This window comes from Alosa pseudoharengus, unplaced genomic scaffold, assembly GCF_046254945.1.
Source record: "Alosa pseudoharengus isolate Yale_2024_CS ecotype anadromous, Long Island Sound unplaced genomic scaffold, YU_APseudo_1.1 YU_APseudo_1.1_scf_7, whole genome shotgun sequence".
NCBI lineage: Eukaryota > Metazoa > Chordata > Actinopteri > Clupeiformes > Clupeidae > Alosa > Alosa pseudoharengus.
This window is the reverse complement of record NW_027468859.1, coordinates 16,256,007-16,269,696: the sequence shown is the minus strand read 5'-3', so window position 1 is coordinate 16,269,696 and position 13,690 is coordinate 16,256,007. Positions and strand designations below refer to the sequence as shown.

Genomic DNA, 13,690 nt, shown 5'->3' with positions numbered 1-13,690 from the left:
GATACCCAAGAACAAGAGTTTGAGTCTGAGTCACAAATGGGCACAACTTTCTACAAGTGACCCAGTGGTTACTGCACTTGTTTAATTTTAGTATTGTAGATTAGTTAGTTAACTTTTCCCACACAATAAGCAATGGCACACACACCAGGAAGTATTTCTGAGATGCCTCTGACTGGAATCGACCCAGCCTTTTTATGTAAATGGAATGCCCCTTATACTGCGGATGAATATTTTCACTTCACTAGAATGTTCCTAAAGTGACAACATGTGAGGATCTTCATCAGTTGTGAATGAACAAGGGATTTACGGGTAAGTATTTTGATTACTATGTTATTTATGTACCATAAATTAACACATTAATGCACATCAATTGAAATAACTCTGCATGATGCAGCGGTGCAATATAATGTATGGTCTTGGAGTAGTGTGTAGTGTAGTGTATGGAGTAAGACAAAAAATGTTTTTGCTTTAAAGTTTCTGTCAACTCTGAAATCACATTTTTAAAACAATTAAGGCCTAAACAGAAGCTCTTTGGTCAAAATTACATGTTTTGTTTAGAAAAACCTCTAACACTAAAAAAAACTTCCAAAATAAGATAATATTTCCTTATAACATAATATAACAAGTTGTTAAACAGACATCAGATATTATTCAGTCAATCATTATTCACAGTTAATCCAATAGAGTTTGGAGTTTTGAGAGCTTGTTAAATGTTAAATTGTGTAAAATAATTACATTATCAGGAGATGACTTCTGCTGTGCTAAGAAGGTGAAGTTTCACCTTCCCAGTTTCATTAAGAGCATCTTAGCAATGAAGAAATGTACCAAGTCAAATGTGCAAAGTATGCTTTTTTGTTGCATTTTGTATGTCACAACTAAATAAGAATTTGTCGCAAATGAAACTAAACAAACAATAACCAGTATAAGCCTGAGTATGTTTTTTGTGTTAACAAATAAAAAGGAAAATAGAGGTTAGCCACAAACTGAAGCCTATGGCAAGCCGATTGAGCATTTATTCAGATATCTTAATATCAGGAATAATTGTCATGTACATGCAAGCCATTTCTGTCCACTAGTTAACTAGTGAGCCATTTCTGTGTGAACTAGTTAATTGGTGACAGCCAAAATGCCCACTAGTTAACTAGTAAGGCCCAAATTCTCTCTAGTTAACTAGTTCATATGTTTCATATCTTACTAGTTAACTAGTAATGCTCAGCATGTTCACTAGTTAACTAGTGGACACTGAAATGTGCACTAGTTAACTAGTTTAAAGACTTCTATATTTTACTAGTCAACTAGTAAGGTACAAAAATATTTACTAGCTGACTACTGAATGTCAAATTCCCACTTGTTAACTTCTATGTAATTTGGCCAGCCGCTTGAGCATTTATTCTGATATCTTGATATCAGGCCAACATGCAAGCCATTTTTGTCAACTAGTTAACTAGTGAGCCATGTTTGTGCACACTAGTTAACTAGTGACAGCATAAATGCCCACTAGTTAACTAGTGAACACATATTAGCTTCACTAGTTAACTAGTGAGAGCCAGAAATGTCCACTAGTTAACTAGTAAAGGCCAAAATGCATACCAGTCAGCTAGTTAAAAGGTTTTGGGTCTCACTAGATAACTAGTGACAGCCAAAAATGTGCACATGTTTACTAGTGAAAGCAAAACTCCTCACTAGTTAACTAGTTGGAGTAGGTCAATGTCACTAGTTAACTAGTGAACCTTAAATGGCTTACTAGCTAGCTAGGTGATGGCAGCAGGCTCACTAGTTAACAAGTTGATGCATCCTTTGTCCAAACTAGTTAACTAGTGAGGTCATAAATGTATACTAGTAAACTAGTTGAAGTCTAAATTCATACTAGTCAGCTAGTGGCGCAGAATTAAAATTAGGAGGCGGAGAACTCTGGAAATTGAGGCTTTCTATTGGCTCCCTATGTCCAAATAGAACATGACAACCAATCACAGTGCAGAATTTCACAAAATCCCACCCACAACATTTGCATGTGGCACACAAGTTAACATGCTGGCCAAAGGAACTTTAACTAGTAAACTAGTGGCTTCAATGTGACACTTACATGTAAACTACTGAAGGCAGAACTGCTCACTAGTTAACTAGTGAAGACACAAATGCCCACTAGTTAACTAGTGAGGTCTAAAAGTGTCACTAGTTTACTAGTGTGCACCAAAACACCCACTAGGAAACTAGTGATGGCAATTTCCATTCGACTAGTTAACTAGTGAGGTGCAAAAAGTGTCACTAGTTTACTAGTGTGCTCCAAAACGCCCACTAGTTAACTATTGAAGGCTATTTCAGCCCCACTAGTTAGCTAGTGAGATGCCAAAATGGTCTCTTGTTAACATGTAAAGGCAAAAATACCCTCTAGTTTACTAGTGAGGGTGTTGTAGGCCTTACTAGTTAACTAGTGGCATGTATATTTTGTTCACTAGTTAAAACTAGTTACACCTAAAAAGAGAAACAAGCTGACCGTTTTTGTCCACTAGTTAACTAGTGGAACAATTGAAGTCTCACTAGTTTGCATGTGTGGCAGTCAGTGGTGTATGGCAAGCCGATTGAGCATTTATTCAGATATCTTGATATCAGGCATAATTGTCATGTACATGCAAGCCATTTCTGTCCATTAGTTAACTAGTGAGCCATTTCTGTGTGAACTAGTTAACTAGTGACAGCCAAAATGCTCACTAGTTAACTAGTAAGGCCCAAATTCTCTCTAGTTAACTAGTTCATATGTTTCATATCTTACTAGTTAACTAGTAATGCTCAGCATGTTCACTAGTTAACTAGTGGACACTGAAATGTGCACTAGTTAACTAGTTTAAAGACGTCTATATTTTACTAATCAACTAGTAAGGTACAAAAATGTTTACTAGCTGATTACTGAATGTCAAATTCCCACTTGTTAACTTCTATGTAATTTGGCCAGCCACTTGGGCATTTATTCTGATATCTTGATATCAGGCCAACATGCAAGCCATTTTTGTCAACTAGTTAACTAGTGAGCCATGTTTGTGCACACTAGTTAACTAGTGACAGCATAATGCCCACTAGTTAACTAGTGAACACATATTAGCTTCACTAGTTAACTAGTGAGAGCCAGAAATGTCCACTAGTTAACTAGTAAAGGCCAAAATGCATACCAGTCAGCTAGTTGAAGGCTTTTGGGTCTCACTAGTTAACTAGTGACTGCCAAAAATGTGCACATGTTTACTAGTGAAGGCAAAACTTCTCACTAGTTAACTAATTGGAGTAGGTCAATGTCACTAGTTAACTAGTGAACCATAAATGGCTTACTAGCTAGCTAGGTGATGGCAGCAGGCTCACTAGTTAACTAGTTGATGCATCCTTTGTCCAAACTAGTTAACTAGTGAAGGCCATTGCAGCCCCACTAGTTAACTAGTGAGATGCCAAAACGCTCACATGTTAACATGTAAAGGCCAAAATGCCCACTAGTTTACTAGTGAGGGTGTTGTGGGGCTTACTAGTTAACTAGTGGCATGCATATTTTGTTCACTAGTTAACTAGTTACACCTAAAAACACAAAAAAGCTGACCGTTTTTGTCCACTAGTTAACTAGTGGAACAATTTAAGTCTCACTAGTTTGCATGTGTGGCAGTAAAGCAGCTCACTAGTTAACTAGTGTGCACAAGACACACTAGTGGCTGTTTTTGGAGCTATCTAGTTTACTGGTAATGCAAAAGGTACTCTTACTAGTTAACTAGTGACACATTGGCCTTCACTAGTTAACTAGTTGACATGTTTGGCCTTACTAGTTTACTAGTAATGGAACAGGACATGCTCAGTAGTTAACTAGTGAGCATATCTGCATTATTAATGCCTTTCACTAGCTTATAGAGGGCATTTTGAGCCTTACATGTTAGCTAGTGAGGACAAAACACTGTCCATAATGAACTAGCAGGAGAAAAATGGCATTCACACTAGTAAACTAGTGGAATTTGAATAAATACACAAACCAGACATCCCAAGTCTCCCGGAAGTTCCGGGAGTCTCCCGCATATTGATAACGGCTCCCTGATGCCCGCAAATTAGATAAAATCTCCCGGAATCTAGAGCGAGCGAGCAAGAGCGCGCACACGAGACCGAAACTTCAAATCGTGTGTGCATCTGAGTGTAGCGCGCACACGACGGGGATGGAGAGAGAGAGAGAGGTAGTGCGTGTGTGGCTGTTCAAGACAGAGAGCATCCTGATTGGCCTGTTTCATGTTCAGTTCAGTAGGAACAGGAGCGTCATGGCAGAGGCAGAGTGCCCCCCAAAAAGGACCCATTTCACATCAGACTACACGAAAGTGTACCCTTGTCTTATAAGAGTTCAAAATAACAATAGTCTTGCATGCTGCACTGTTTGTAGGCTAACAGTGACTTTGGCGGGTTAAATGATTGCAAAAGACATGCTGAGGTGAGTTTAACAAGTGTCATTTCATCTGCATATTATTCCAGACTAGCCTACTGGCTATTTGCCAAGGCTACATAAAGACCAAACTACCAAAATCTACATATTTTATTATCACAATTTCTAATAGGCCTTCCGTATTTGGTGTGCTGAGTAGAGACAATTAATTAACAAACATAGGCTATTCATCACTATTTCAGTATCTAAGAAGGCTAAAGTATTTTTTTATTGATATTTATTTTATTTTTTATTTATTTACTTTTTTTTTTACTTCTTTTTTTTTTTGGGGGGGGTACCTCCCTGAAATGGCTTTTTGCAGGTTGGGATGTCTGCACAAATGGCTTGCATTTTGTGCAACTAGTTAACTAGTGGGACGTAACATTGTCCCACTAGTTAACTAGTGCGCAATGTCGCACTTGCATGCAAATGAAGAAGGCGGAACAAGGATTTTGATTGGTCCATTTAGGACTCAGAAACCTAGAAAACATGGCTGACTTCATCCAGGCTGTTCTAAGAGCAAACTTTTATAAACTAAGATCGTTTGAGCATAAAAATATGTTTTGATAACACGTCTAGTGACAAAGTTGTGGTGTATTGCTATAATCTTCGTTCAGTTAATGTCTACAATCTTTAGTTTTTCAGTTATTAGTCTGAAAATCGCGATAAAACTGGAGGCATTTGTATATGGTTGCCTAGCAACGAAACCTTTCAGTAACATGAACATTGATGATAGCATTGCTGATGTGGCAAGTCTAGCTCAAGTGGTTAAGCAGCAGGAGATCATGTGGGAGACCAGGGTTCAATTCTTTAGAAGTGCATGAATTTTTTTCTTGAGCTTTTAATTACTTTTGAAACCATGTGCAGTTAATGTGTGCAGTTAATGTGTACAATCTTTTGTTTTTCAGTTATTAATCAGAAAAGCGCGACTGAATGGATACATGTCTGTGGTTGCCTAGCAACAATAAACAAAGAATAAAATTAAAATCGATCCCTTGCATGGGGTTTCCCTGTTATTATTAAAAACCATTTTGACAGAATATGAGATACTGCATACTGCAGGCTCTGCTTTACTATCTATACTGAAGTACCGTTGCAGAGCAGTGTGTCACTTTAGCCACTAGGGGCACCCATCAGGACCTGATCGCGAGGCTATGAACAGTAAATTTACATATAGACTGGGTGGGTTTCTTACATAATATCCAATAGGAGTCTTCTACCCACCCTCTCATTAGAATTTGCATAATAGCCGTTTCAGGCACTAGTTAACTAGTGAGCTGCTTTACTGCCACACATGCAAACTAGTGAGACTTAAATTGTTCCACTAGTTAACTAGTGGACAAAAACGGTCAGCTTGTTTGTGTTTTTAGGTGTAACTAGTTAACTAGTGAACAAAATATGCATGCCACTAGTTAACTAGTAAGGCCCACAACACCCTCACTAGTAAACTAGTGGGCATTTTGGCCTTTACATGTTAACATGTGAGCGTTTTGGCATCTCACTAGTTAACTAGTGGGGCTGAAATGGCCTTCACTAGTTAACTAGTGGGCATTTTGGGGCACACTAGTAAACTAGTGACACTTTTTGCACCTCACTAGTTAACTAGTCGAATGGAAATTGCCATGACTAGTTCACTAGTGGGTGTTTTGGTGCACACTAGTAAACTAGTGACACTTTTTAGACCTCACTAGTTAACTAGTGGGCATTTGTGTCTTCACTAGTTAACTAGTGAGCAGTTCTGCCTTCACTAGTTTACATGTAAGTGTCACACTGAAGCCACTAGTTTACTAGCTAGAGTTCCTTTAGCCAGCATGTTAACTTGTGTGCCACATGCAAATGTTGTGGGTGGGATTTCGTGAAATTCTACACTGTGATTGGTTGTCATGTTCTATTTGGACATAGAGAGCCAATAGAAAGCCTCAATTTCCAGAATTCTCCGCCTCCTAATTTGAATTCTGCGCCACTAGTTGACTAGTGTGAATTTTGTCTTGAACTAGTTTACTAGTATACATTTATGACCTCACTAGTTAACTAGTTTGGACAAATGATGCACCAACTAGTTAACTAGTGAGCCTGCTGCCATCACCTAGCTAGCTAGTAAGCCATTTATGGTTCACTAGTTAACTAGTGACATTGACCTACTGCAACTAGTTAACTAGTGAGGTGTTTTGCCTTCACTAGTAAACATGTGCAATTTTTTGGCTGTCACTAGTTAACTAGTGAGACCCAAAAGCCTTCAACTAGCTGACTGGTATGCATTTTGGCCTTTACTGGTTAACTAGTAGACATTTCTGGCTCTCACTAGTTAACTAGTGAAGCTAAAATGTGTTCACTAGTTAACTAGTGAGCCTTTTGGCTCCCACTAGTTAACTAGTGTGCATATTTTGGCCCTCCCTAGTTAACTAGTTCACACAAACATGGCTCACTAGTTAACTAGTTGACAAAAATGGCTTACATGTACATGACAATTATGCCTGATATCAAGATATCAGAATAAATGCTCAATCGGCTTTCCATACACATGCAAACTAGTGAGACTTAAATTGTTACACTAGTTAACTAGTGGGCAAAAACGGTCAGCTTGTTTGTGTTTTTAGGTGTAACTAGTTAACTAGTGAACAAAATATGCATGCCACTAGTTAACTAGTAAGGCCCACAACACCCTCACTAGTAAACTAGTGGGCATTTTGGCCTTTACATGTTAACATGTGAGCGTTTTGGCATCTCACTAGTTAACTAGTGGGGCTGAAATGGCCTTCACTAGTTAACTAGTGGGCATTTTGGGGCACACTAGTAAACTAGTGACACTTTTTGCACCTCACTAGTTAACTAGTCGAATGGAAATTGCCATGACTAGTTCACTAGTGGGTGTTTTGGTGCACACTAGTAAACTAGTGACACTTTTTAGACCTCACTAGTTAACTAGTGGGCATTTGTGTCTTCACTAGTTAACTAGTGAGCAGTTCTGCCTTCACTAGTTTACATGTAAGTGTCACACTGAAGCCACTAGTTTACTAGCTAGAGTTCCTTTAGCCAGCATGTTAACTTGTGTGCCACATGCAAATGTTGTGGGTGGGATTTCGTGAAATTCTGCACTGTGATTGGTTGTCATGTTCTATTTGGACATAGAGAGCCAATAGAAAGCCTCAATTTCCAGAATTCTCCGCCTCCTAATTTGAATTCTGCGCCACTAGTTGACTAGTGTGAATTTTGTCTTGAACTAGTTTACTAGTATACATTTATGACCTCACTAGTTAACTAGTTTGGACAAATGATGCACCAACTAGTTAACTAGTGAGCCTGCTGCCATCACCTAGCTAGCTAGTAAGCCATTTATGGTTCACTAGTTAACTAGTGACATTGACCTACTGCAACTAGTTAACTAGTGAGGTGTTTTGCCTTCACTAGTAAACATGTGCAATTTTTTGGCTGTCACTAGTTAACTAGTGAGACCCAAAAGCCTTCAACTAGCTGACTGGTATGCATTTTGGCCTTTACTGGTTAACTAGTAGACATTTCTGGCTCTCACTAGTTAACTAGTGAAGCTAAAATGTGTTCACTAGTTAACTAGTGAGCCTTTTGGCTCCCACTAGTTAACTAGTGTGCATATTTTGGCCCTCCCTAGTTAACTAGTGCACACAAACATGGCTCACTAGTTAACTAGTTGACAAAAATGGCTTACATGTACATGACAATTATGCCTGATATCAAGATATCAGAATAAATGCTCAATCGGCTTTCCATACACATGCAAACTAGTGAGACTTAAATTGTTACACTAGTTAACTAGTGGGCAAAAACGGTCAGCTTGTTTGTGTTTTTAGGTGTAACTAGTTAACTAGTGAACAAAATATGCATGCCACTAGTTAACTAGTAAGGCCCACAACACCCTCACTAGTAAACTAGTGGGCATTTTGGCCTTTACATGTTAACAAGTGAGCGTTTTGGCATCTCACTAGTTAACTAGTGGGGCTGAAATGGCCTTCACTAGTTAACTAGTGGGCATTTTGGGGCACACTAGTAAACTAGTGACACTTTTTGCACCTCACTAGTTAACTAGTCGAATGGAAATTGCCATCACTAGTTCACTAGTGGGTGTTTTGGTGCACACTAGTGACACACTAGTGACACTTTTTAGACCTTACTAGTTAACTAGTGGGCATTTGTGTCTTCACTAGTTAACTAGTGAGCAGTTCTGCCTTCACTAGTTTACATGTAAGTGTCACACTGAAGCCACTAGTTTACTAGCTAGAGTTCCTTTGGCCAGCATGTTAACTTGTGTGCCACATACAAATGTTGTGGGTGGGATTTTGTGAAATTCTGCACTGTGATTGGTTGTCATGTTCTATTTGGACATAGGGAGCCAATAGAAAGCCTCAATTTCCGGAATTCTCTGCCTCCTAATTTGAATTCTGTGCCACTAGTTGACTAGTGTGAATTTTGTCTTGAACTAGTTTACTAGTATACATGTATGACCTCACTAGTTAACTAGTTTGGACAAATGATGCATCAACTAGTTAACTAGTGAGCCTACTGCCATCACCTAGCTAGCTAGTCAGCCATTTATGGTTCACTAGTTAACTAGTGACATTGACCTACTGCAACTAGTTAACTAGTGAGGTGTTTTGCCTTCACTAGTAAACATGTGCACATTTTTGGCTGTCACTAGTTAACTAGTGACACCCAAACGCCTTCAACTAGCTGACTGGTATGCATTTTGGCCTTTACTAGTTAATTAGTGGGCATTTCTGGTTCTCACTAGTTAACTAGTGAAGCTAAAATGTGTTCACTAGTTAACTAGTGAGCCTTTTGGCTCACTAGTTAACTAGTGTGCATATTTTGGCCCTCAATAGTTAACTAGTTCACACAAACATGGCTCACTAGTTAACTAGTTGACAAAAATGGCTTACATGTACATGACAATTATGCCTGATATCAAGATATCAGAATAAATGCTCAATCGGTATGCCATAGAAGCCAGACTCTAATGAGCAGAAAGCTGTTTGTAGATTCCTGTCCCTGTGCTCTGAAAATTTAAACCGGTTAGAGTGGTTACAGTTTTTCACAATTACTCAGACACAAAAACTGGAACTTCCGAACAAATTCCGAAACCACTAACTCCTAGCCAATTTCTATCCTGAATAATAAGCACATGGTCTTCTTAACACTATGTTTGACATAAACATACTTTGTTGTACTGCATACAACAAAATATTGTTATCTACATTAGACACATAATTCAATACCAGTGGTTGTGTTGTTTGCTAAACATACCTGGAATATCTATATGCATTCATCATTTACCTGCACCCAGAATGTCTTAACACACATCAGAGCTTCAACACTATAAAGAGGATTCGGGTTTGGATTTTGGTGTGTGTAATAGTGGAGGTCAATTTTGTGAATAATGTTTAATGATAAGGAGGATGAGGAGGATTAAGACTAAGGAGAATGAGGTGAATGGGGAATAAGAGGAGGATTAGGACTAAGGAGAATGAGGTGAAGGAGAAATAGGAGGAGCATTAGGACTAAGGATAATAAGGTGAAAGAGAAATAAGAGGAGCATTAGGACTAAGGTGAATGAGCTGAATGGGGAATAAGAGGAGGATTAGGACTAGTGAATGAGGTGAAGGAGAAATAAGAGGAGGATTAGGACTAAGGAGAATGAGGAGAAGAGGAAGAAAGAACAAAAGGGAGGGAGCAAGAAGATTGAAGATGAGAAGTGATGAGTGGACAGGTCTGAAGTAGGAAAGATGTCTCAAATTATATCTTGGTCAGTTTGGTTGACCATGCAGTGAACAACAGGTTTAGTCTACTGAAGGCTCTTTAGATGCCCAGCCTAATTTGAACTGCTACTAGGCAGTAGTAGATGTACAGTATGTGAAGCATGAGACAACATTTCCCATGCCATCAGTTCCAGTTTGCATACTGATGATTAACTTCTGGGAACTACAGTACTACCGCCTGGAAATGTGCCTGTTTTTTATTCATCCTGCACGCTGTGGCAAATCAGATTGTATTTCCTGGTAGGACTAATTTATGGAAATGGTAGGCATGGCAATTTGTTTGTACTACTGTATGACCGTGTTTAATGCATTGACATGCATTTATTTGTGTGCTACGGAGTAGCTTATGTGAATAGTAGTAGATTTGTTTCATGTTTTTTTTTTTTTCGGACAAACTCGTTGGTATCTTGAGTGACAGCACTTGATAGAAACGTCAACAAGTCCACTCCCTCGCTGTGGATCCTCTGTGTAATTACCTGTGTTGAACACTTGTACATCCCACCCACAGAATGTGTATGGAATGTAGCATGTCTGAAAATAGCTTACTCTCTAACAGGATTACCTGATTTTTTTCTTGCTCAAGTCTTGCCTGTTGATTTATTAACCCTGTAAAACCCAAGAATAGAAAAAACTGAACATTTGTTTTCATCTTTCAGATGTTATAGGAGGCTCCTGATACAGAAATCAAGCAGTTTTTCATGTTTTAATATTTTATTTACTTTTTAGGTAAACCGTTGTAATAGCCCATTTACATGCACAATCCAGTAATTGTCTGGGGCATCAAATCTCCCATTTTAGCAGATATCTACCACCCTTCATAATTCATCAGGTACCCACATGAATAATCAAGATACCTTTATGCTGAGGCTTAGCCTTCACTGACACATGCAGTTTAACTAAACAAAACATTCTGCCCAATAAGTGACTGATTTAACAGATTCCCTTCTACTGAAAAAGAGAAAAAAACTGGCAAAGTTATCAGTTAACCAGTTTATGACATCGCTGCAATGTTAATCACGATATCAAATGACAACAATCTGGGGCTCATTTCTAGAAAGCATTGTTGGCTAACTTGCGTCGCAACCATAGTAGTTGGTTCTTGGATTTGGTGTTTCTAGAAAAGGTAGTTCAAACTCTCAATCGCAAACAAGGACGCAAAGTTTGGTAGATTGAACTACTGCCCCTGGGCAGTCGCACTTGTGTTGTTCCTTGGTAGATCCGGTTGGTGTCTGGAGCGCCTAACCAAAAATCACAACCGCCTAACCAAAAACTACGAAGTCGATGTTTATCTTGTGACTCAATGATTGATTTATCATGTAGCTTAAGTTTCATTAAGAGACTGACTCCCCCATTCTTGCTATTTATGTTAATTTGAGTATTGACTTGCTTTTTGATAGGCTAGTATTATAATCTTCACAGACTCTTAAAATTAGTAGGCCTAGTGATAAATGGTGTAGTGGCCGTGTGAGGTGACTTGTTGTCCCTGCGTTGTAGGTTCAATTTTCTTATGAAGTGAGATTGTCCTCTTGCTTCTGGCTACCTGCAGGTGAACTAGTGTGACATGTGGATTCAATTGTTTTTTACTGATGTCTTGTACCTATTGGTCTCTCGATGTAGAGTTATTACATACATAAATATGTATGGTCAAAACCTATTGTTGTGTCTCGTAGTACTACTCTTATTCAAGAGTAAAAAGGAGAGATAGGATGTGAACTCCGGTCGACAGGGGAGGATTAAGGTGGTCATGGGCCCCTAGGCTACAGTTTCTGTGAGGGCCCCCTCCCACAAAATGGCCTATATAAGGCAACATACAACTGAACCACCAGATACTCATACAACATCACTGCAATGTTGGTACATCAACAGCTGAACACCAAACAGGCCTACTCACACCAGGCAGCATCCTTACAGACCAGCAATTGAACCACCAACTAGGCCTACTCACACATAAGACAACGTCCTTACAGTAACAACTGGCCTACTTGCATCAGGCAGCATCCTAAAATGCAGCAATTGAACCACCAAATACTCACAGACAAGACATCCTTGCAGACAACTTCCTTACAGCAACAACCAACATCAAACAAAAGTCATAGCCTGCGATTTGTTACACCAGCAGACAGTTTATAATAATCAACAACAAATGCCACAGCAGTTATGAACTAGCCTACATACAGTATTCCTACCTTTAGAAGTTTTTCTTCTTTTTCTTCTATGGCCAATGGGGGGCCCCCCTGGCAGTCTGGCACATATGGGGCCCCTAGGCTGCAGCCACATCTAGCCTATGCATTGATCTGCGCCTGCCGGTCGAGTGTGCAGAGCACCGATGAGCTGTCGTTAAGCCATGTGACAGTCAATAAAACTTGTGATACCCTGAAATTCGTGGAGGCTATATTTTTTCCAACATAGATATTTAACACAAATAATGACACATGTTGGTTGGCTTAAGTAAACTGTTTTATATGCTTGCAATAGGTTTAGATTTTTACTGATGGCAATGACAATGGCAGCATTAATCACTCGGTTTAAATTAGACATAGGCCGTGGCAGAGAATTTCTAGGGAGTGGGGTATTACACATTGCCACTGTTTCCACCAATGATATGCACTGCTGCAACCAACATCAACAACGCTGTTGGAACTACGGTGTTTGAACACCGGAGGTAGCGAATTGTGACACAGGTACGATGCTTTCTGGAAACAGGTGTAACACTGTTGTTGTTTGGTTGCGTCATACCACGGTGGTTGAGCAACGTCGTTGCTAACTTTTCTAGAAACAAGCCCCAATACAACTTTGTGTGACCACTAAAATGAGGCCAGAAGGTAACTTACCCAATGTTGCCGCAACGTCATGTGTAATAGACTATTTCATGTAGGTAATCATGGGTCATCCATGGACATCAAGGTTCACAGTGCAGAGGAGCCTGGTGAGCTCAAAGACGATGTCTGCACTGCGAAAGGTTACAGCCAGGGGGACAGAAAGTGATATCTTACTAGGTATTGTTTTTAGTAGAAGGATACTTACTTTGTACCCTGGAAATGCAGAGCTCTCGCGAAAGCACAATTTGAATTGTCTCTGCGACACACTCTAGCAATGAGTAATAATGCGTGTTGATTTACCCCTTGCATCACGACGAACCAATCACATTGGTGTATCTGATATAGGCGGGCCATGAGGCAAGCTAAACAGGTGACGACAGCGCTGCAACAAATCAGTCAGTAAACATTGGTCGCAGTGTGAGATTTTCAAATGCATGCTTGGTGCTGCCCCTCGAGTTGGGCCATTTTCATTATTTGTGGCCAGACCCTTAATCTTTCTAGGTGACCAGGGTCTAGATTTTCCAGGCTACTTACTTTGTAAGATTATTTGACTTAAAATAAGTCAAAATCTTCTTAAATTGAGACATACAAAATGGATTAAGAAAATATATCTTAAAATGTAAGATTTAAGACAATTTCTCTTAAATCTCATC

The 13,690-nt window shown here is 39.3% G+C and overlaps 1 protein-coding gene across 1 annotated transcript in view; it reads left to right on the top strand.

Moving 5' to 3' along the window:
* Nucleotides 1-251: 251 nt before the first annotated feature.
* Nucleotides 252-13,690, top strand: part of LOC143109207 (uncharacterized) — a 79,853-nt gene continuing 66,414 nt past the window's right edge. Inside the window, exon 1 of the mRNA XM_076271863.1 lies at nucleotides 252-309. Coding sequence (XP_076127978.1) covers nucleotides 291-309 — 19 coding nt within the window. The 5' untranslated portion in view covers nucleotides 252-290. The remainder of the gene's footprint in view (nucleotides 310-13,690) is intronic.